This window comes from Gastrolobium bilobum, unplaced genomic scaffold, assembly GCF_033153095.1.
Source record: "Gastrolobium bilobum isolate Gb01-03AN ecotype WA unplaced genomic scaffold, APGP_CSIRO_Gbil_v1 utg3900, whole genome shotgun sequence".
Classification (NCBI taxonomy): domain Eukaryota; kingdom Viridiplantae; phylum Streptophyta; class Magnoliopsida; order Fabales; family Fabaceae; genus Gastrolobium; species Gastrolobium bilobum.
The window spans coordinates 202,777-226,597 of NW_026897100.1; the positions used below are offsets into that span (position 1 = coordinate 202,777).

Below are 23,821 nucleotides of genomic sequence, written 5' to 3' on the forward strand. Positions count from 1 at the left end.
CACTCATCAAATTTTGTGTCAATTTTTTCCTTTTTTTCTTCTTCTTTTGTTTTAAAGTGTGGATTTCACATATTTATCTCACACACATGAGAAAACTATCTCAAACAATATGAGATTAATAACTCCCAAAAATTAAACGTCTAGCGAGTTACTTAATTTATAACAGTTCCACACTACTTTGGTTCTTTATTTCTTAAACTTTTTGTTTCAAGTGATGACTTGCAAGGAAGCACGGACACTCCAAAAAATAGGGAGTGTCGTGTCTGACACGCTGACTAGGGGTGTTCAACAACCGATTCAAACCGCGGTGACCAAACCGAAAAATCGAAAATCGAAAATCGAAAAACCGAAAAAAAATCGCAAATTTTAATTGGATTGGATCGGTTTTTGGATGGGTTGATGAAAACTGATCAAATCCAAACCGATCCAATATATTAATTTCTTTCTACCTACTTGGATCTTTCCTTAATCATAGTTTAAAAATTTCTAAACCCAAGACCCATTAACCCATCATCTAAACCCAAGAAAAAGTCTAGTCACATCTCATCAACAAAATTTTATCTTTGTAGAGCTTCATATCTCATTGGAAAAAAAAAACCATATTATAATTTACTAATGCTTTTTTATTTCAAATTTTTTTTTACAAAGCCAATATATACAAAAGATGTAATTTGTACAATAATCATAAAATAAATTTTAGGATTTTCAAAAAACCGAAAACTGATCCAATCCAAACCGAAAAAGATTGGATCGGATCGGATTTGGAAAAAAATCCAAACTGAATGGATGATTATATGATCAAACCGAAAGGATTGGATCGGATATTTTTGCTTCCAAAATCAATCCAATCCAGACCGCGAACACCCCTAACGCCGACACGTTCTGACACGGTGTCCGATACGCGGTCAACGTTTCCGACACGTTGACCATTTCGACACGCGGTTTGACTGTGTCCGACACGTTTCGACGCGCTCCGACACGGTCAAATGGCATTTTCGTAAAAATATTATATTTTTTAAAAAAATTATTTTTTTATAAATTAAAATATACTAATAAAGCTTCCATTTGATTATATCAATTTTTTTTTTTGCCTTTTTTCTCCTTAAGTAGATAAAAGATTATCTCAACACCATCGTTGTCATTCCTGTTACACTCTTGTTGTGTCTCCTTCTCTCTGATCTCTCTCTTTTTAATCTGATTTAATTTTAATCTCTCTCTCTCTCTGATATTATCTCTCTATCATTCCAGTTCCTGTTTTTTTATTAAAGCTTCTACCTTTATAACGTGTTGATGGGTATTATTCATTTAGTTTTATTTTTTTTGTTAAATTATTTTATATTAAATAAAGTATACGTTATATAAATTAAAAATATTATTTAATATCAAAACGTGTCCCAATATGTCAAAATTTATTTTTTTGTTGTTGTAAAGGATTGACGTGTCGTATCATATCGGTGCTACGTACATGATTTGTCACTTTGGTGAGCTTCGGGAAGTCACAGAGTTACTGGGGGCCGCACGAGGTCCCGCAGAAGAGGAAAGGAAAAGGAGGTAGAATCATTTTTGGGGTTTAAACCTGCACATTTTCGTTGTCTATCGCACTGATTTTACCAAGTTGTTTTAGAGAGATATTTTTCTTTCTTTATTAGTACTGGCCTGTTGATGGGCGAGTATTTTTTTGTTATTTTAATTTATGCAATTAAATTATGAGTTAATATCTACATGTAACAACTATATACAAATATAAATGTATTTGATTTTATACAAAATAATCCAAATAAAAAAAATGATAGATAGGCAGAATTAATTGGATAGAATAAGAGCCAAGATGAATTAGTATTGGTATTAATTCTTTGAAGGGTTGGTGATCTAAATATGCTTTGTCTTAACAATAACTTTTAAACTTTAGTAAAATTTTGTCAAAATTATTTTTCCATTTAAGTGGCACTACTCAACTAAATGTGCTTGAAAAATGCATATAATTACTATATCACCCTCATAACAAATGAGCAAATATGTATATGGATAAGCTGCAAAATAAACATGTGTGTTTACATTCAAATTCATACATATACTAATAAGAACCAAAGAACAACTATTTACAAATTAGTAGGCTTCAAATAATAGCAACGACACAGTCATGCTTTTAATTAGGAGATTCTACTTGACTTTTTAAATGTTTCATTTTCTTATATTTTGTGTAATATTATTAAATTCGACTCGATCACTAATTTGGTCGAGATACTAGATCATTAATTCAACCAGTGATTAAACCTTTTTTGAACTATACTATATTTATTAGATAAATTCAAATAATATAACTATATCGTTAAGTATATGCATTAATAAATCTATGTATTAGACTCTAGTGGTGACCGTGCTTTTGGTTATAACTTTCAACACCCAAGTTCAAATCGCATCGCAGGTATGAAAGAAATACAAAAACTTTTGCATAAATTTTAACCATAAATTGATGAGTTTTGAGAAACTTTACAATTTGAAACATATTACCAAAGTAGAGTTGCATATGAGGTGGTATGAGACCAGTGCAATATGGAAGAGTGCAAGACCTGTTAGATTATGCCGCATGTTGAGCTGACAAGTTTAAGGGTTGTAATTCGAACAAATATTAGCCAGTGACAAAATGTCTTTAGCTAAATTATTTAAATATAACTCCTAAGCTTGTCAGCATTTCACACGTTCCAACAAGTTTTGTCTCACCCATGCGGGACTGGTCTCGCCCTTACCCCATTCGGGATTTATTGCACCATTTTTTTTTTTTGGAGAGACTCTCCCCTTATAATTTTATAGATTTTCTATAGACTAATTCAGAGTTCGAAACGGATTTAGTCCAAAGATAGCACTAAAGAGAATCGAATATATAATCCCACTCCTACCTGCTCAGTTTTTATGCGCCAACTGAACTACCATCATTTGATATTGTACCGCTTTGATAATGTTTCAAAATTGTATTATCAAAGTGTCACGTTCTAAATAGCGAATATGTAATTACTAATCAAATTTAGATAAATACTCCCAGAATGCAAAACTCCTATTTGGCGCTGAATTCTTAGTTATACATCTTTTGATTTCCATTTTAATATAGTTCACAATTGAGTGAAATTCATATAATATGAAAACATTGTCAGACGATAATGGTTACATGTTCTAATGAGCATGAAGATAATCACTTAATATTGCATCAATTAAAGTTATATTATGAGTAACTACCAAAAAAAATAAAAAAAAAGTTACGTTACGAGTTTTTTGTCAGACGACAATGGTTATATATGAATATGAAGACAATCACTTAATATTACATCATCGTAGAGTTTGTTGTTCGTACTAAACAGATACATTAAAGTTAGATTGTTGTTTACAGCTATCACGTAAATTATCTATAAAAACAAAAACTTTTAGGAGTACTCAAAATAAGATAATCGTGTTTTCTACAAATAAAAATGTATCATCTTAACGTTTTGATAGAGTTGACATAAATATCTAATTTGATAATTATTATCAATTTCTTTTATCAGAAATTTCCCATTATTGAATTGTAATACATAAGGATGCTAGAGGGTCTTTTTATTAATAGAAAATTATTAATTAAGTTCTTATCAAGGGTGCTTGTTTTCTTAAATAAATATGTGCATATTATTAAATTATTTGTGTTGTAATATTATGAGAAGTGATAGTTGAGCACAGCTGATTTTTCACCCTTGCACAAACCATTTTCTAACCCTTTCAAGTTTCAAGTTACTTGAACTTCCTCTCAACTATGAAGATTCTGACCAAACACTATGAACTATTATTTTCGGCTTAAGTAAATTCACGAGTATATGCTGGACAGCTTATGCAAAGTTGCAATCATCACGAGACATTTTTGTTCTTATCATTTTCTGTACAAATCCTTGAATATAGGTAACAAATGACATCGTAATTATTAGTGAAAAAATAAATAAATTACAGAAGCAACCTAACCTTGCCGACACCCAACAGACACTTCGGTCTCAGTTTAACAACAAATTCTTTAAAAAAATGAAGAGTGCTTAGGTTACTAAGCACAATTCTCAAAATGTCCAATACACGTCTTTCTACAAATTACATAGTCTCTCCAAAAAATATTGCCCTCAGCAAGGGCGATCAAACTCTAATAGCTGACCTTTTTCATTGTAAGCAGGACTAGCTGACCTTCAGAGATATCCAAAGGTGTATAACTTACTTCCTATAAGCATCTTATGACAAGAATAGCATGCACAAAGCAGGGAAACAGCAGAGACTAGATTAAGAAAAATACCTGTAGGGTTTCTAGGTATACTGTACAGAGCTTCCCCTATAATTAGTACAGTAATAAACAGGAAGTGGAGAGAAATATTACACCAGCACAAGCTCCTCTTCTGCTACTTCTTGTTCCTGTTGCTCTGGCAGTCTCCCTCCCCGATATGGAAGAAGTATTCGCCGGATTTCTTCTGCACTAAGTGTCTCATACTCTAATAACGCATTTGCCAGTGCATGTAATGCCTTCTCATGCTGAAGAAATGTCAAAAGTTACTCCGGTTGAGTCCCATACATTATATAATTCAAGGTTGCCAATTTTTATTAATCAATGTTATGTCATGCACCCAAAAAGCTTTCGGTTCTAATTTTCCAAAGCTTCAAATATCCTCAGCCTAAAATAAGCCCTGAAGCTTATTCTATAAATGGACCATTCAAATCCTTTTTTCCAGGGTTAGAATCATTAAGATCCATTTGACAATCGTTCAGTCATTTTGATTTAAAAACCAAAAACACCTTCACAGCAAGAACAAAATGTGTTCTGGTCCACTAGTTGCTTGAATCACTAAAGACAAATATTAAGAGTCAGACTTAGTAGTGAGCTAAATAATTTTGTTAATCTTATTCATTAATATATGGAGGTATAAGACTTCTCAACTACTAATCACTACACTTCTCAATTTTTGGGAAAATCATAGATGGAAATAAGCTTGTCTACCTTCTAATAGATGTTATACATGGGATGTATACTAATGTTCGAGCATTCTAAGCTAATGTCACACTAATCTCGAAATAATATTTGGCACCATGTCGGGCATAAAGAATTTTCAAAGAGATGTAAACCATATTTAATGATCAAATGTTACAGGTGCAATTTCAGACCTTAATTACATGGAAGCTTGAAGAGTGAATTACAATCCACCTACAGACTCGAACAGATATGATGAGGGGTTGGCAGCTTTGCTCTATTGATGTTTTCTTTTTTAGTTTTGTGTTTTGCCCTTTTGGCGGAGGATTCCTTATCTTCCAAACATTTTGAAATTTCTTATCTTCATCTTAATGAAATTTTTATTTATTTATTTAAATGAATCCACTCACCCCAAAAGGGAAAAGAGAAAGGTTTCTTCTTTTAAAGAAAAAGAGTTATATAGACAATAATTTAATTTGACAAACCTTCTTCAGTAGGGCTTTCACACGATCATATGCTTCTCTAAGGAGTCTCACAACCTACAGAACAGTTAAAATTCAAGTCGAATCACGACTTTTATTTTTGATAAAATAACATTTTTTGGAAGAGGAAATCAAATAACCCATGATTTTTCATCATCAAAATGTTATAAAGGATATATATTCACAACACTTGCCTCTGCATCAATACGTGACTGCATTTCAGAGCTTGGTCGCTCCTTTATATGAACTGGCCCGATTTCATCACTCATCCCACAATTTGATACCTTGCGCAGAGAGGGAAAAAAAAGAAAAAACAGATTTAAGCAATGGATTTTAAGCTCATTTTGAAATGAAAACATACGTCAAGAATTTCAGCAGAAACTTCTAATTACTAATTTTAGTGAGAGGAAAGTTGTAATTACTTTGTTACTACCTGCGAATATTCCATGCAACAACTGACCAGCACTGAAAGGAATATACAATCACAGAGTTTCGAATACTATGTAGACAAGATAAAAGCTATAAATAAAAATGACTTCTTGTCCAACAGATGCCAAGACTGCACTTGACACTAAACGGGGTAGGAGAAAATTACCATGTAATGGGCAAGCTCAGTAGCCGTGTGAAGATCACTACTTGCTCCAGTTGTGACATAATCCCGACCAAAGATAAGTTCTTCTGCAACTCTTCCTCCCATACAAACATCAAGGCGAGCTAACAATTGCTTCTTGCTTATTGATGTCTCATCACTTGAGGGAAGCTGAGTAACCATTCCTAAAGCAGATCCACGTGGCATGATTGTTGCCTTGTGAATTGGATGTGCAGCCTCAGTGTTAAGGGCAACAATTGCATGGCCGCTCTCATGATAAGCAGTAAGCTGAAATTTTCGTAAGCAATATTAACACATACCAGTGGGCATACATAAAAGGGCATTCTGGTGCTATAAAGCTCTTGTGCATCCAAGGAAGAGAAGGGGCAGACCCATTGTTTGGGTCTACGGCAGGCGGTAATGGATCCTCTCATGTCTCTTTAATATAAACAAGTCATGTGAGACAATCTCAACCATTCATGGACAAATCAATCATTATTCTTTCCTCACTCTCTATGCTAACGCTTTCTCTCTTATTATTACCATTGATTTGTCTAAGAACAGCTAAGATTGTCCCACATGATTTGGTCATGTTAAATGAGATATGAGAGGATCCATTCCTAATATTATGCAGCCCTACATTTGTAAGAGGCTGATTACATGAATCGAACCTATGATCTTCCGGTCACATGGCTATAACACCAACCATGATGTCAAGGTTCCCCATTCATGAATGGCCATACATCAAAATTATTTTTTATTAACCATAAACAAAAGGTTATTAGTTTACAAAATTTACTTAATATTGCAAACTGGGATAGAGAAAACATTTAAAAATACCAGCATACACTGATTATAAAAGGAAAGATTCCGGTGCACAAGGCTCTCCAACTCCCAAGGGTAGAGAAAAGAGTCGATTATATACAGCCTTACTCTTGCATATTTGCATTTCATGTAAAATTTTAGAGAAGAAAATAAGGTTTAAAATGAGGTGACTTACATGGTTAAACCTATGGTTTATGTCAATAACAAAGGCCGCAGTCCATAAGTTTAAGTACTAAACCAAATTTCCTGGCATACTAACTTACCTTCTTTGACTCTTCTGATATAAACATTGTTTTCCGCTCTGTACCCATCATTATTCTGTCTTTTGCAAACTCCAACTGTGAAGCCGTTATTTTCTCTGCACCTTCAACCGCAGCTTTAATGGCAGCAACATTTACGAGATTTGCAAGATCTAGTTTAAGGGAAAATATAATAATGAACATCAATCAGAAACTTGAAGAAGTATAAGATTTGCATTAATGAAAAATAAGTAATGTCAAACATATAATAATAATTTACCTGCACCATTATATCCTGGGGTACCACGAGCTATTGCTTTAATATCTACATCATCAGCTATAGGTTTATCTTGCAAGTAGAGTTCCAATATTTCTTGCCGACCTCGTACATCTGGATTTGGTACAACAATCTGGAATTGGGAATTTGTTAGTCTTCTTTTACATTATATGGGCATTACTCCAGTACCCACTTTTTTCCGAGGGTTTAGTACCCAAGGTAAGTTTTCAAGTATTTCATTGGTTGTTACTTATATTTAATAGATTTTTAAATACTTATTGTGAAATTAACAATCACTAATACTTGACAACGCATCTTGGGTACAACACCCATAAGGGTACTATAGCAATTCCCAAATTATAAATAGCAAACTAACTTTTGCATTCAGGACAACAGTTTGATATTCTTTATTGCAAGGTTGCTTCGCAGACATTTTAATTTTAATTTTTGGATAAAATGAATAAATTATTAGAGCAAAGAATGAAAGCCACACAAAAGCAGAGCAGATAATATCCTACTATGTAGACCTGATCATAGGATCCTTGAGCCTTAATTTTGTCATCTTGTCAATTGACCGCTTGAAGAGCCTCACAAAAATTTATTCGAAATGAAATCTAGAAATAGCTCACAATCAAGTGAAGTATACTCCAAAAGGAAGATCAAAAACCCAGAACGGGAAAAAGCATGTCATGTAAGCAAAGCTAGCCAGTTAGCTCACAATCAAGTGAAGTATACTCCAAAAGGAAGCTCAAAAAAACCACAACAGGAAAAAGCATGTCATGTAAGCAAAGCTAGCCAGTCCCTTTGTACGACTAATAGAGAAACCCCTCTAAAATAGCTATGAACTGAGCACCAATTTAGAATATCTACAAAATATTTTATAATAACTATATCTTTATTGTATCTTAGAAAATTTTAATATTTTATAAAACCTTAGAATATATTGTCATCTAATTGAGGAAGCAATCTTAGAAGTTTCTCTTGATTTCATTATATTTCCTAATTTGTTTATGTTGAGAATTATTGGTTTAGGGTTAGGGAAGAAGGAAAAGAAAGAAAGATGGTAAAAGTAGTAAATTGAAATATGGTTGATAGTGGAATGTTGCGCAATACCTTAACCTAATACTCTTCGTTTATACTAACAATTAAATCATTTCATGTACAAGTGCTGCTACTACAAACCAATTTCATTATATTTCCTGACTTGTTTCCTTTTTAACTTATTAGGGTTAGTATTCTTATTATATTAGTGAGCATGGGCTTTATTACTAATAACACACAAGTAGTACCTGACCCAATTATTAGTATAAATAGGACCACTATGTTAGTATTTTGTATCACACCATATTAATCTAATAGATTATTATTGAGAGCCTCCTTTCTCTTTCTTCCTCCTTCCCTATGCAAACCCTATAATTACAACACACCGTAAAGAGATTAAGAAGATCACTATATCACATACTATAAACAACATCATAATATTGTCCTTGAAAATTCTGGCACCAAATAAAAGCAAACATTTTATATAACCAAAGAACATTGGATTTATCAAGGCTCCACAGACAATTTTTGTTCATTATGTTTTAGAGGTTTTGGTTAGGAGTGTAAGATCCTTTGGGAGTATCCTCATCTTGCAGGTTTGTAGCATGAGCAAAATGCCAGAGGCTTTATCAGACAATTCTTCTTCCCTATGTGTTGTCTTTTTGGATTTCACGTGGGTTAGAGCTCATGGTTCTTTCAAAGGGTTTCCTCAATGGATAGACAGAGAAAATGGAAAACATTTTTGAGCTATACTTTTTTATTTTCCTTTGTCTCTTGTTTAGTTTGTTTTTTCTTATCCTAGGAGGGCTTATTATCATCCGTTTTTCTACTTCTCTCCTTTCTCTTAATAATTTCTTCTGCTGGAAATGAAAAAGGAATATAAGAACTTACATGCCGATCAAATCTACCAGGCCTCGTTAAAGCTGGATCAAGAATATCAGGCAAGTTCGTTGCAGCCATTAAGATTATTCCCTACAAAATAAAAAAGATATATAAATTTGGAAAAGCAGAAAGGAACTAATTGCACTCCAAATTGTTCAAAGATACCTCATTCTGCTCAAACCCATCCATTTCAACAAGTAGTTGATGCAATGTCTTCTTGGTATGGCCCTCCCACTGCTTCCTTGTTGATCCAACGGCATCAATTTCATCAATGAAGATGATACAAGGAGCCTACAAAAAAGATAGAGGCAAAAAATGATTGTTCCACAGTCAGAAACAAATAAAGGAACCATGTTGTACAGGGTAAACTCAAATATGGACAGTTTTCAGAGACCATTTTCAAAAAGCAACAAACCTTCTTTTTGGCTGCTTGAAATAAGGATCTTACACGTCGAGCACCAACTCCAACAAACCTGAGAATGAATAGCAACATGAAAATTATCATCCCTAACAACCAACATATAACAACATCCCTTAATGTGATAACAAATGGCTACAATATATATATATATATATATATATATATATATAAGTACAAGCACAAAAGATCCATCCATGAACTCACAACTGCCTGAACAAACAAAGATTAAATTTAGCATTTTGTTAAGAGATCACATGAGAACATTTGAGCATCTAATTTACCAAGGTAGAGAGTGTCACACACATCTCACAGATAAAGAAATTCTAGAATGTTATTGTTGAGATATATAAAACCATTAAAAAGCCCTCACCCACCAGCTTAAGCTTTTGGGTTGAATTGGTTATTTACATGGTATCAGAGTTTCGTGTCCCGAGTTCGATCCTCACCGCCCCCCACTTTCTCTTGAGGAATTTCTTAGCACAGGTAGGTGGACCTGTGCATTGTTCACCCTTCAAGCACGATGGGCTCTCGTGTGAGGGGGCGTGTTGAGATATATAAAACCATTAAAAAGCCCTCACCCACCAGCTTAAGCTTTTGGGTTGAATTGGTTATTTACAGTTATTAACCCATCATTCTGTACTATATATTTTGCCTGTTCCAATTATTTGGATTTATTCCCTTCCAATAGAGATCATAAAAAGCCAATTCCATCACAGTCAGCTGGAAATCGAGGGCCCTTGACAGAGATACTAAATTATTTTCATATAGTCTACAACAAAAGAAAAATAAAAAAAAAATCTTTCCATATGTCTTAACAACAAACATGAGTTCAATATGTCAAGAAGCTCAAATTCAATTTAGGAATCTAACCAACAAATAATACATCCAGTTCTACAAAATGGTTCTATACTCCCCCTCCCCCCAAGAAAAGGGGACCAGAGAAAGGCAGTGCTTCTTGTTAACAAAAGACTGACACTTACTGAGTTAACAATATCATTATGGCATATGGTTGATAAGGGTATGTTCCCATTAGAAAGCAATAATAAATGAGATCTAGTAATCAATAACAGAAAAGCATTGGAAACATATTGTATGTATTACAATTGACAACTGTACTGTTGTTAACAAAGTTGCAATATAACAGCATTCTTTATGCATAATTTTCAAGATAACATATAATGTACCCTCATTATATTCTAGCATAATAGCATGCAATATCCTGTTTTAGATCTCAAACCTATATATAACGTGTGGTAATGCTCAAAATTTAAGCTATTAAAAATATAGAAAGCCAAACACTTACATCTCCTCAAATTCAGACCCTGCCCGATAGAAAAATGGAACACCAGCTTCTCCAGCAATAGCCTTCAAGGTCCAAGATAAAGCACACACTATCAGATCATAATAATTACGAATTTGAATAGATTAACTCAAATTTTGATGACAACAAAGTAGGATTGTATTTACAGCACAGAAGAATTATGCAAAGTGCATAAAAAATATCAAAGTGAGAGACAAGAACCAGAGTCTAGAACTCTAGATTTATGTACTATGAACTTCCTAATAGCATATAACAATGGCAGCGTGGCACATCAAGAATGACAATGAATGACAAAAGCACATTGAAGAAGACCAATAAGTTTTAATTGAACAAGAGTTATGACAATAAATTTGCAAATGTTGTACAAAAATGTCTGACGAAACGGAAAATAACTGACCTTGGCCAGCAGAGTTTTTCCTGTTCCAGGTGCTCCTGTCAAAAGAATCCCCTGAAAAGAGAAATGCCTTAGCCTCATTTTATGAACAAAATGTAACAACCAATGCACATTGAGAAACACGGTATCTTATAATACGCCAAGCTAGTTCATCAGCATGCATACAACGAAAACAAATAAAGAGAATACTTATATATAACATTATGATGACCATAACCTAACATGTTTGTTACCATGAACAACAAAATTTGCAGAAGGAGATGGATTAAATATGTTAAGTTCTCATAAAAAGTGATGGAACATTAGGTCTTCGTACTAGGAAAAAAGAAGCCTATGCATGTAGAGTAGAAATATGAACAAAAGCTGTCAGGATAAAAAAAAAAAGACAAAATAACCTCTTCAGACCTTTGGTAACTTTCCTCCAAGGCGTGTAAACTTAGATGGATTTTTTAGGTACTCTACTACTTCCTCAAGTTCTTGCTTTGCATCGTCACAACCTTTCACATCCTTAAATGTTTTTACATTCTGCAACAAGAGAGAAAGAGAGACCTTAAATGTAAAAAAGATGGGAAAAGGAGGTATGGCAGAATTTCTAATTTGCTGATATATTCTACATGCAAGACCTCCCATACAAAAAAAATAAAGAAACTCTAAATGACCCACTTGATAGTATTAGATATACTTTCAGAACTAATGGGTGTGGTGAAATTTTCCAAAATTTCCAACTTTCTAATTGACTGGTCCACAAAATAGCAAGTAATGGCATGATTAACCAGGACGATTTTATTTGGATAAAGAAAGGATTACGCATATATTATATATCATGCCATTGTTCATAAACCTATTGCACTTAAAATCTTCTCATCCAAAATGCACACTGACAGCCCAAATTTGAAGCTTATCCATTTCTAAGCTATTCAATCATCTGATTTTAAAGAAATTAAGAATTATCCATTTTCCATATTGTAATAGAAATCAGTTTAAGTCAGTTAGAACAGATTAACAAGTTAACCTTTTCTGGCATCACTTCCTTATTTAGCTCCTTTGGGGCATAGGAAGAACTTGATCCAACACCTGAAGTTCCAATCCCGCCCAAGCTTCCTATGTATTTTTGAAGTGCAGCAGCACCCATAAACCTGACAGGATATACAGTAGCAAAGCAAGTACACAACAATCAAAGAGTGAATGCTATGCACAAGAGAGAGAGAGAGAGAGAGAGAGAGAGAGAGTGTGTGTGTGAGAGAGAGAGAGAGAAGGAAACTAAAGGCTCACACCAGACCAAACCCACAGCTACAGTAAACAAAATAGTTGAGATAAGCTCCTGAGCAAAACGTGATTTGTTTGATACTTTTGGATCAACCTGCAGGAGGAAACAGCTTCATAAGATACCAAGAACAAACAAAAAAAATCCGGTTTAGAAAAGAAAAGTTTCTATATATTTAAAAATGCTAACCATTAAAAAATAAAGCATAGAGAAAGTCTTTGGCAATAATTTTTACCATAACCACATGTAATGGCTGCTTCTCAGAAATTCCAGGGCTAAGAAATGTATCATCTGAGTTACCTGATGCACGCTGCTTCAACTCTTGCAACTGAAAAATATGTTTACCATAAGTTGCCTAGGGTATAAAACAAGTAAATTATGAACTAAGAATGTCAAATGAGGCAGTAATTATCATCAAAAGAAAGTTCAAGTTAACAAATGGAAAAATTGCAAGAATAGGATGACAAGAATCATATTTTAGGCTCCATTATAAATTCTATGATGGATTTTCAACAGAAGAGGGCAAATCAAATAATTCCGATCAAGAAATGTATATGGGAGAAATACTGACTAAAAGTTTGTATATACGTATAAAAAAGAGTATTACCCCCTAATTGTTCTCTAATGCATTCATTCCTGATCCTATCTTGTCTTGTATGTTCACTCATATGCTGCAACATACTCATCTCTGCACACTAACTTTATGCTCTTGTTGGTTCTTTACCGCCTAATATTAACTACTATACAGTATACAGCATCACAGGCCCTATGTCTGTGCAGTAAAATTTCCCTTTAAAACTTGAGAAGCACATTTCAATCACAAATAACACTTGACGCATTCCTGCATTTCATCCACCTAACATGAATCCTACCAACTAGGTAAAAGCACATAAATGGTTTTAATACTTAAATAATATATCCAATGCTCTCCCTCACGCAAGAGCACTTTGAACTTGAAATATAGACAATACACAGGCCCACTCACCTTGTGCTTAATTTCAACATTTTTTTGTTTTAAAAGAATATAAGTGGCAAGAATCAAACTAGACCACTTGATTATAAAGGCTCCGATACCATGTTGAAAGAGAGAGAAGAAAGAGAATCGACTCAAGAATAGGCTCTAATACCATATTACGAACCAACTATTCCAAAAGATTAAGCTATTAGGTTAAAGCATGTGAATGATATTTATACTTTTATCACATCTCTAACAAATAGATCAAAATACTTAAACCTTGCAACTTGTGGAATGATATGATCTCCAATTTTTATCTCTAAGCTAATGCTAGAGCACGTGTTAAACTTATATTCCATATACTCCATTTTACTTACACCTAATGGGAAACCATGTGCTTCCAAAGCTTTTCTCCAACTCTAGTTCACCATTGATTCCTTCACTTGACACTCCCATTAGGACTATATCATATGCAAAAAGTATGCATTGAGGCACTAGATCCAGGATATGCTCAGATAAGATCATCCAAAACCAAGGTGGAAAAAAGAAGAAGAAAGAAATAGTCCAAATTTACATAACCAATCATGTCAAGTTTGCATCATAAGACTAGGATCATAATGATCAACAAATCTGGAAAATACAACATTGATCAGCAAAAAAAATAAATTTTCTAGCATAGGAATCTATGCAAAAGTTAAAAATTAGATGAACAGTGCTGCATAAAACTTACAACTTGATAAGAATAAGACATCCTTTCAAACAAATAATGCAGTACATCAGGATATGAAACACATCGGTTGAGCAGTTCAATTAAAACAGTCACAGATGGAATTTATCTACTACAACAAAAGTCCAAACCTCTTCAAGCATACTTGTGGGAAATAAAACAAACAAAATTTATGTTAGACAGACTAATATCAACAAACAGATACCAAACAAGATGTCTAATATCTGTTTGGGAACTCTAATTTTTAGCTTCTCTTATAGGAAGAAGCTCAACCAAACATAATTTTACAAAAGCTCTTATCACAAAAGAACTTTTTTTAATAATGAAGAAAAAAAGAAAAAGCTAAAAGCTCCCAAGAGAAGCTTTTTGAAGTTCTCATTTATTTTCCAATTTTACCCTTATTCTGAAGTTTTATGTATAAAGTTATCATTTACCCTAAATAGTAATAATTTACCCTAATAGTAAATCATTTCATCTCTCTCCCTTCAAAACTCTAAGAACAACTTTATACAATTATCAAACAACTTTTAGCTTTATTTTTTTAACTTTAACTTAAAAGTGGCTTTTAGCTTAAAAAAAAAAGTTGTGTCAAACTCGGTCCTAGTGCACTCTTCCACCTCCATTTATGAAAAATGAGGTATTAAGAATATGGTAATACAAACTGAAAATTGAAAAACAAAAAGAACAAGAATTCAAATTATTCAAAATAATTACCAGGGTAGGAAGGGCAGAAGGTCTTCCAGATTCCTCATCTGGAAGATATTCAGCAATGGCATTAGTGATCACAAGAGCTCGAAGATATTCTGCAACCCCTCTACTGTCTATAGCTCGGTCTCTTTGTTCAAATCGCTTGATGACAGACTCGGGACTAGAAAAAAATAATAAAAATTAAAAAAAAAAATGCTGGCGAACTTTAACACAAAACTTCCGGGTCAAAGAACTAAGAAGTAATATTGTATACCTCGCTGCATTTTCCCTAATGTCAAATTTTTTTTTTTCTCTACATTCTTCAATAAAACTCAAATTCATTCTCCCAAACACAACATTTAAATTTTCTTCTATCCCACTTCATTATTTGGACATCAATTTGAATCTTAAACCTAACGAATTAAGCTCAACAACATTTCCAAATTTCCAAATCGTTTCCACGTTGAATGCCAGGCATACCTGTGCTTATTGAGCTCAACAAACAGAGCACTCTGTTTGGAAGCGTCCTGAGGATTGGCGTCGGCCTCTGCAATCAATCGCGCCAAACGCTTCTCCTGCCTCCAAAACGGCCACCAATCAATGAATTCCGAGAAAGCCCTCTTCACACCTTCTCTCGCCCTCACCCACAGTCCCACAAAGAACACCACGATCGGTAACCTACCATCAACAACCTCCTCTTCCTTCCCAGCCAAATTCACACTCTTCCCTTTGCTCTCCAAATCAACACCACTCCACGCCACAGTCACGGACCTTTCCGCTTCGAGCTTCGATTCGTTCAAATCTGAAACCGCAATTGCACTTTCTTCTGTCAAATTTAAACTTTCATCTCCGTCAACGGTGCCGGTTTCCGGTTCCTCATATGCCGAACCGGATTTCGGTTCGGAACGATCAGGGTTCGGTTCGGGCGGAGAACTTACGCTGTCGGGGCGAAATGTGCAGAGCGAGGTGGAGGGGACGCGCGGGCGGAGTCGCGTGGAATGGTGGAAGCTTGGATTGAAAGAGATGTGATGAAGGGAGAATGTGGAGTGGTTTGGAGAGAGGAATGGGAATGGAAATGGAAGAGAAGGTTTGGAAAGAAGGGAAGCTTGAAGTGTGGCCATTGTTATGTTAGGGTTTATGTTTATCCCTTAATTATTGTCTTTCTTCTTCTTCTTCTCTTCTCTCTGTGTGGGAAGAAAAGAGAGGAGGGTATGAAATAGTTAAGAGAGAGAAAGAGAGCATTTGAGAAAGAACAAGACGTAGAAGTAGAACCTTATCCACGACTGAAATTGGCGCCGGCTTCAGATTTTTTTCACTATTTCATTCATACTTTGAGTGATAGCTGGGGCACTTGTTGAAAATGTTGATTTTTTATTTTTATTTTTTTTATTTTTATTTTAATTTAATTGACGTTGCAGGTTTAGAGCTAAAGGGTGTGTCACATATAAGGAAATGGACAAAGTTTGGACCTCAAAAGGTGTCCCAATAGAGACCACAAAGGTAAGACATTAAATGAAGGAATTAACGAGAAACAATTATTTTTGGAGGCTATAACGTGATGTAATACAATACACCCTGTGCCGAAGTACACTACTCGTGAGGATACCATAATAGCAAACAGAGGTTGTTGTGTCTTCAATGGGTGTATTAAAAACAATTTTCACAAATGACTTACTTTTCTTTATAAAAAAACAAATTTAGATTGAAGTCAAGCTTCCAACACCATGCAAACCTCCAAAATGACATAGTTTCAATAAATGGTCTCCAATCCATGACAGTTGTTGGGCAAGATCTTAACTATCCAGTGGCCTTATAGTTTCAAAGTATTTGTATAACTTTGGCAATACAAATGAATCAAAGCTTAAAAAATTGCAATCGCTCAAAAGTATACGCTATGATATTGATAAAAGAAAAAATCACCAAAAGAAACCCTTGTCGAAGGAAGTTCTTTTGAAATCCTCCCGAAATTGATCCCTTATCTTTGCTTTCTTGAATGGAATGATCTATTCGCTAAAGTTAGAACCTGAGAGTCTAAAATTCTCAAAGGATAAAAGTTACCGTAAAATTCCTTTGACATTTGACAATGTTTATTTCATTGACTTTTATCATTAATTTAAGAGCAACATGTGCCAAAATAAGCCATTAGAAATCATGAACAAAGATCAAAATAAAAGAAAAATAGATTGAGTAGTTGTTTCAAAGTTGCCAACCAAGAAAAAGTTCTTGACCACTTGCTTACATAAATTCAAAATCTAAAAATCAACCAAGGGAGAAACATACTATGAGATTCAGAATCAAGCCAGCAAATGTAGGCCAGTTTCCCCATATAGGAAACCCGAATTAAATTGTGATCCTCACTTCTGCAGATGCGCTGACTCTGCTAGCCAATTGTTGGTCTATTTGAGACATGGGAGATGCATGCTATTGAATGCGACTAGGAAACTGCATCATTCCTGGGGCCGTTTGTTGTGGCATTGTACCAGGTGGCATGTAAGGATTATTATGCATCTGTGGCATAGACTGAGGTACTATTGGTGGAACTGTTCCCCATCCAGCCTGAGAATGAGGCATCATAGTCTGCTCAGTAATTGGAGCGTACTGAGGTCCATTGTATTGTTGAGCAGGAGCACCCGTCATGGGAACTGGATGTTGCCCTAAAATTGAAGGCTGAGTGTTCACTACAGGTGCATTAGGAATAGTATAGTCTCTACTCCTATCATTATTGACCTGTAATCACACAAATACTGAAACATTTAAACCCCCATACACATCATAGAAGTAAATTTTAAAAGTGAATACCCACAAATGGATTCTTAATTGCTGAAAGCTTGAAAAATGATTTGATTATATTCAATTCTAACTGAAGGGGCCACCACCATCCCCGAAAACACAAAAAGGAAAACCCAGCACTGAACAGCAAAGTTGAAATAATTTGAGAAGGGAACCTTACGTCAATGCAGTCAAGAAATTCAACAACATTTGATAGTAAGGGAAACCTGGAAAGTTTCAGCCTATATTGAAACACCTCCATCAACCCCGATATCTTAAGGTCCAAAACAAGAGTCTCAAGTTTCGTGTTCAGTAAACTGTGCATCCCACAAACAGAGCTGGCTATGTTCGCTTATATAGCAGATGGACCATTGTTTTATCATAGTCGCACAAGAGTGACAAGACTGTATCTCCTATTCACTATAATCATTTCATTTCTATTTTTTTTTTTTATTACACTAGACTCTTCCAAGTATTAGTAAAATAACATGAAACCTAGTGCTTCAGACATTGTAGGCTGGTTACCTTTATACTAAGATCAGTATGACGAGAAAATGAGATGTGGAGCTTGCAATAACCTCCATCATATATGCAGTGTCCTTCCAAGGCTTCCTTGGCCACAACGGCAGTTTGAATATCTGTAATCCATTGTATGTCAAGATCTCAAACATATCATAACATTAATTATCAAATGAAACAAGAAAAATGTTTCTATTTAACAATAAGGACAAAATCACCATGCAGACTCGTAAATGCATAGATAGCTTTTGTTTCAATGACAGAGCCCGTGGGGGGATGTGGTCCACTTTTGTTTCAATGACAGAAACTGTGGGAGGCTGGTGGGGACCACAGCCCCCAAGGCTCAAGACATCCCTTTAAATTATTCTAAAACTTTTAAAAATTTATTATTTAATTGTGTTTGGCCTACCTAACATGAAATTTATAGCACCACCCTGGTTTTAATATCAAACCTGCCAGACAGGTGCACACAGTTCTGGGGAAATCCCAGCAAGTAACAAACCCATAATCCTTAGGAGAATCAGTGAATCTTAGGAAAATTATTAATCTAAAAGGAAAATTGTGAGAAGAAAAAGAAGGTACTTCGAGTAGCATCTTTCTTACACATCTCAATCCAAAATGAATCATCTCAGTGAGGAACCACTTACAGTTTTAACTTTTAAGTAACATTAGATTTTAGATCATATGGGGCAGAAACTCCAAGGAAAAAACTGCAAACAAGGGAATTCAGCAAAGTATATATACACAAAGGCACACAGTAACACTTTCCCTTTTCCCCATTAATTTGTAAATCATAATACCGGATTTTCACAGAACCAGGCAACAGAGAAGCACATTTGAACACTTACCCCAAATTTAATTTTTAAACCTAGGCAACAGAGAGAATATTGATAAGCACACCAATTTGCACAACCCTAATAATCAATGGTACATACATAATATATCTAAACAGAGATGGGTAAAGCTATTCAAAGAACCTAACCTAACCTGGATATTGAATCAGAGCCTGCAAACCACCATTCTTATCAAACATAGCAATCTTTTGGACAGGTCCAAAAGCAGAGAAAACCTGTCACAGAACGCAGACAAAAGGTAGTAATAGTATCTTATCAACTAAACAGTACTGTTAATCAATAATGCCAAAAATTTGCAACTGCCTACGGTAGCTTACAGTACCATGTGTAAGACATCCAAGGTTACTGCATACTGCATGTTCTCAATAGATGCCAGAAGGACATTGCTTTCGGCCTCCAGTCTCTTCCCATCCAAGCCCATCATGGACTGTAAAAATTGTAAATAAATTTATAAAAACAAATTCCTTAGTAAGGAAGTCAACATGCATGGCAACCCCGTGGTAGTATGCACACCTTGCATGAAGTGCACATCAAGTTAAAATAAGCAATTGGGAAAGCTTCATTTACACATTGAAATGAATCAAAAGAGAAAACAGAGAAATAATAACTATCAAAGCATTACCTGTCCACTTCCCTCCATGGCTGATTGAGCAATAGGAAGGTAAGGATTAGTGTAGTCTCTGAAGCAAGAGAAAAAGCGACAATAGTTAAAAAAAAAAAAGATTATTACCATAGAAATAAAGGGGCTAAAAAATTATATGCAGGGTGAGATGTAGAATCAATACCCATGACAAACAATAAATTAAAAACCACCAGGGGAATGAAAGAACACAGATCAAAAACAATAATGGTTCTGCAAAAACTTGGTTTCCTGTATGCCTAAGATACCAAAGAAATCAGTAATACCTGCTTCTGTGGCTTTGAAACTTGACACTTAAGTCTGAATGCCCAGAATATGTGATCCTAAGGGTGCATTGTCCCACATGCTCAGGGAGCAGGTACCTGATACCAAGGGGGGCAAAATTAAAGATCAATTATCGTAAACGAACAACAACTGAGCAATAATAATGCATAAGGTATATAACTTCATCAGCAGAGCTAATGAATGTACAACTACTAATTTGCAGTCAAACTCAAACTTAGCACATTTTCTACTCATGATTGGTCCAGTTGAAATGATGCAGGAAACTATATCTTTCTCACATTTAATGATTTACACAATTACAACAAGTGCAAAAACAAAGTATATAAACTCCATAATAAATAAACAAAAGCCAAAGTGTGAAGTCTAACAGTTGACCCGTCTGAGGACATGCACCATATCAACAGCTATGTGTCCACCACAGTTGAAATAAATACCATGTCAAAAAAGTAATACAACTGTCACCTGGGTATGCTTCTTCCATCCAAAGCATCCTTTGCAGAAGTGGCAGTTTCTGCATCTGAGAATTGCACCAGGGCCTAAACAGTTGTATATAGAATAAGTTTGTGCTCATGGGATAAAAATAAAAAACCATAATAGATAAGAGTGACCAATCATTAAACCTGGAATCCTGCTGTCTTCTCAAATGTAGTAATCTTGTGCACAAATCCAAAGGCTGAAAAAACCTGCATCAGTGAATAATTAACTTTCAGAACAATATTTAATAAGATGAATCTTACTAATCAACCAGGAAATGGACAATATCAGGTGCTATCTAAGGTACATTGTAGAAAACTGGGAAAGTTAACATACCTAGATTTTAAAAATATAAGCAAAACAATTCCCATCTACATGAACTAACAAATACCATTTTGTGGACACAAAAAAGGACTAACAAACAAAGCCATGATTAGACATAAATATCAGAATTCATGTTTAAGCAAATCTATATATTTCTTGAAATGCAAATAGAATACTACTTTTGAGGCATATTTTGGTGTCGGATGAATTAAACCATTGTAAGCAAATGCTGAGGGTTAATGGTGCATCAAGAAACCATCACAACAATTGTTTTCAAAGCTATAGTGTTAAGTGCAGAAAATGGGGGTGGGAGGTAAGTGGTAGAGGATAATTTATCTGAGTGATTCAATTTAGATCATGGTTTTCGGAAATAAATAACTGCTTAAAATATATAACTAAAACAATACTTATATTTGACATTTTGAAGGTAGTGGTATTATTCATTTTGCCACTTCAATTCAAATAGATTGCTCATCAACTGTAAGTCACATAACAACTCAGCATTCAATTGGCAAGTTTAGAAGGGAAATTAACTTACTTCAAATAAAGCTCAAAAGGTTTAAAACACAAACAAACAATAATGGATACACAAATTAAATAACTTTAAAGCAGAGAGTCCAAAACTAAATGTAGACATAGTACAAGCAAAATGCCACCTCAGATATGAAGCACAGATGCACAAATGAAAAAAGAATGGCAACATCCTAAACTACAAGTCTACAACAATGGTAGGAGTTGAGGGGAAGAATAGGGAAGAAAGAGGCAGTGTTAAGGAAAGGAGAAAGGAGACAAACACACATGTGCTCTTTCTCCCAAAGCACTAAGCTGCCATCGAAGATATTGCCTTGACATGGGCCTGCTGATTCATTTACATATATGTCAACAATTTTTCCACAGCCTGACAAAGCAAAACCTAATCACAAAACTAAATGACCAGCATCCACATGATGACAATTTTAGCATATAGCTAAGACATACATGCAATTGCTTCTTACCAAGTGCATAACATCAATGCTGACAAGGCGTGCATCTGCACCCTCAATTGTTACCAAAAGTACATTTCCAGCAACATCTGCAGCAGTTTTATTATTCACTATTTCTTGCCTATTGGAATATTGTAGATACACAGCTTTCCCCCGTACTTGAGCAGGCTCCGATGATGAGGCATGATATGATATCATTGCAATGGCTTGATTTAAGTCTGCCTGCAGGTTACAACATATGATTTATAACTACTAGCAGTAGCTTCCTATAAAAGGAAAAACAAAATAGAGGAAGAAAGAGAACATATTCCACTTACAAATTCAATAAAAGCTTGATTTCGATTTGCTCCAACATTGCACTTTGTGTTCACAACTTTACCAAATGGCTTCCCAAGTTCAATCAGTTCCTCCTCTGTGCACTCCCATGGCAAGTTTCTCAAGTGAAGCACTTTTGAGGGTGTCTGGGTGTAACGGAACTGTGGCTGACTAGACACTGATGCCATTTCAGACAATAACACTAAACCTGTTGAATGGAACCACAAAAATATGCAGTCCCTTGGACTACAATATCCATTTCATAATCAGGTATTCCATCATAGAAGCATATGTATACTGCATAATTGTCTCTATCTAAAAAAAATTTCAATAGAAGACGTTCAGTTCCTCATAATTTAGTTAGCATGCTTTATAAAGGTCCAAACCTTATGTTCCACCAGCATCCCATCAATATAGTGTCAAGAACAAAAATGAGTGCGTGTGTATGTCAAAGTTAGTCTCCCTACTACGAATTTTTTCAAACAAATTGGTTCCTGTGGTGGAGAATATCCAACCCTCCACAACCCCCAATATTTAGACTAATTTGGAACCCATGGAGTCACAACAGCAAAAGTATAATAATTTAAGGATAAACTTGCAGCAATTAGATAAATGCAATGAAATGTTTTCACCTCTGTTCCTATATGTCATTTTACTCCTTAAGATTTCTCCATTAGCATTTAACACCTTACACAGCAACCAGCAGTCACAATACTATGAGGAATCCTGGCAAGGGTAAACATACAAATAGAAAAGCAACAAAACCAGAGGCTAACAAGTGAAATTTGATCACGAGAGAAAGCACAATATCCAAGTATTTCATTAACACGCTAAAAAACAATTTCACTTCCCAACGATCAGTTCGGATTGGGAAATCCAAGGTTAGAACAAGCTCCACAACTAGCACATGCTAATGTCATCATAAGATTGAACGAACCAAACAATCCTGTCAATCCCCAACTTGAAAGTTTCACCTCAACCCAAGTTTATAAACAGCTAAAAGAAATCTTGCCAAATACACACGCACGGAGAGCCACATGAACAATGAACACATCTTGTTCTACAAAATTTAGGTTATGATTTGTGCAAATGTGCATGCTCTTACGAAGATCCATTCAGCATGAGAGTTTTAAAAAAAAAAATTGGGAAAGGAAAAGAAATGGTCGAATTAGGATCGAAACAAAGGGGAAAAGAAGAAGGAAGAAAACAATTAGGGCAAAATTAGGGAATGATATAAATTACCTGATAATTTGGAGGTGATAGAGCTCTGATTTTAGAGATGTTCTCAAAATTAGGGTTCCCAATCAGTCGCTGTTTCGTCCCTCGGCAGCAGAAGATAAAGATAACCCGATGGTGTACGATGAAGTTCAATCGTAACAATAATAATAATATTTGTTTTCCTTTCAAGAGACGTTATATTTTTTTTAGGTTATTCTATCTGTCATTTTATTTATTTATTTTTATCTATCACTCTAAAAATCATTAGATCAAAATTCAAAGAAAAGAGAAAGATAAATATTAATTAAAATTATAATCTAATGATCTTTTAAAGTGATAGAAAAAAAAATAATAAATAAAATAACTCGTTCCA

General features: G+C 34.7%; 2 protein-coding genes across 9 annotated transcripts; both read right to left on the reverse strand.

Annotated features, from left to right (window-relative positions):
- Window positions 1–3,905: 3,905 nt before the first annotated feature.
- LOC133304158 (ATP-dependent zinc metalloprotease FTSH 11, chloroplastic/mitochondrial) lies at window positions 3,906–17,473 on the reverse strand. Of its 2 annotated transcripts, XM_061504136.1 has the most exons (18): window positions 17,348–17,473; window positions 15,548–15,869; window positions 15,095–15,248; window positions 12,934–13,026; window positions 12,709–12,794; window positions 12,447–12,570; window positions 11,840–11,959; window positions 11,438–11,488; window positions 11,023–11,084; window positions 9,714–9,771; window positions 9,464–9,589; window positions 9,308–9,388; window positions 7,379–7,508; window positions 7,123–7,271; window positions 6,041–6,322; window positions 5,640–5,729; window positions 5,449–5,502; window positions 3,906–4,530 (listed from the first exon to the last, which is right to left on the reverse strand). In XM_061504136.1, exons 1-18 carry the CDS (start codon window positions 17,391–17,393, stop codon window positions 4,375–4,377), a joined length of 2,184 nt encoding a protein of 727 aa, XP_061360120.1. In that variant the 5' UTR covers window positions 17,394–17,473; the 3' UTR covers window positions 3,906–4,374. The 2 variants fall into 2 exon arrangements, with proteins under 2 accessions (XP_061360120.1, XP_061360119.1); XM_061504135.1 differs by lacking the exon at window positions 17,348–17,473 and having other exon boundaries at window positions 15,548–16,376.
- Window positions 17,233–23,602, reverse strand: LOC133304159 (polypyrimidine tract-binding protein homolog 2-like). Of its 7 annotated transcripts, XM_061504137.1 has the most exons (12): window positions 23,473–23,596; window positions 22,863–22,956; window positions 22,233–22,438; window positions 21,928–22,137; window positions 20,755–20,817; window positions 20,597–20,670; window positions 20,116–20,211; window positions 19,832–19,889; window positions 19,532–19,636; window positions 19,343–19,424; window positions 18,362–18,474; window positions 17,233–17,794 (listed from the first exon to the last, which is right to left on the reverse strand). In XM_061504137.1, exons 2-12 carry the CDS (start codon window positions 22,879–22,881, stop codon window positions 17,489–17,491), a joined length of 1,332 nt encoding a protein of 443 aa, XP_061360121.1. In that variant the 5' UTR covers window positions 22,882–22,956; window positions 23,473–23,596; the 3' UTR covers window positions 17,233–17,488. The 7 variants fall into 7 exon arrangements, with proteins under 7 accessions (XP_061360121.1, XP_061360122.1, XP_061360123.1 ...); XM_061504138.1 differs by lacking the exon at window positions 22,863–22,956 and having other exon boundaries at window positions 22,233–22,476; window positions 23,473–23,602; XM_061504139.1 differs by lacking the exon at window positions 23,473–23,596 and having other exon boundaries at window positions 22,233–22,476; window positions 22,863–22,958.
- Window positions 23,603–23,821: the final 219 nt, after the last annotated feature.

What these genes read in the sequence shown, in the direction of transcription:
- LOC133304158 (XM_061504135.1), bottom strand. Translation starts at nt 16,188, where the DNA reads ATGGCCACACTTCAAGCTTCCCTTCTTTCCAAACCTTCTCTTCCATTT. An exon ending in AGCCATTACATGTGGTTATG is followed by an intron (nt 12,795 to 12,933) that starts GTAAAAATTATT and finishes TTCCTCCTGCAG; the next exon opens with GTTGATCCAAAAGTATCAAA. An exon ending in TGAAAGCCCTACTGAAGAAG is followed by an intron (nt 4,531 to 5,448) that starts GTTTGTCAAATT and finishes ACATTTCTTCAG; the next exon opens with CATGAGAAGGCATTACATGC.
- LOC133304159 (XM_061504137.1), bottom strand. An exon ending in ATCAAGCTTTTATTGAATTT is followed by an intron (nt 22,138 to 22,232) that starts GTAAGTGGAATA and finishes TGTAACCTGCAG; the next exon opens with GCAGACTTAAATCAAGCCAT. An exon ending in GCATTGATGTTATGCACTTG is followed by an intron (nt 20,818 to 21,927) that starts GTAAGAAGCAAT and finishes TCACTGATGCAG; the next exon opens with GTTTTTTCAGCCTTTGGATT.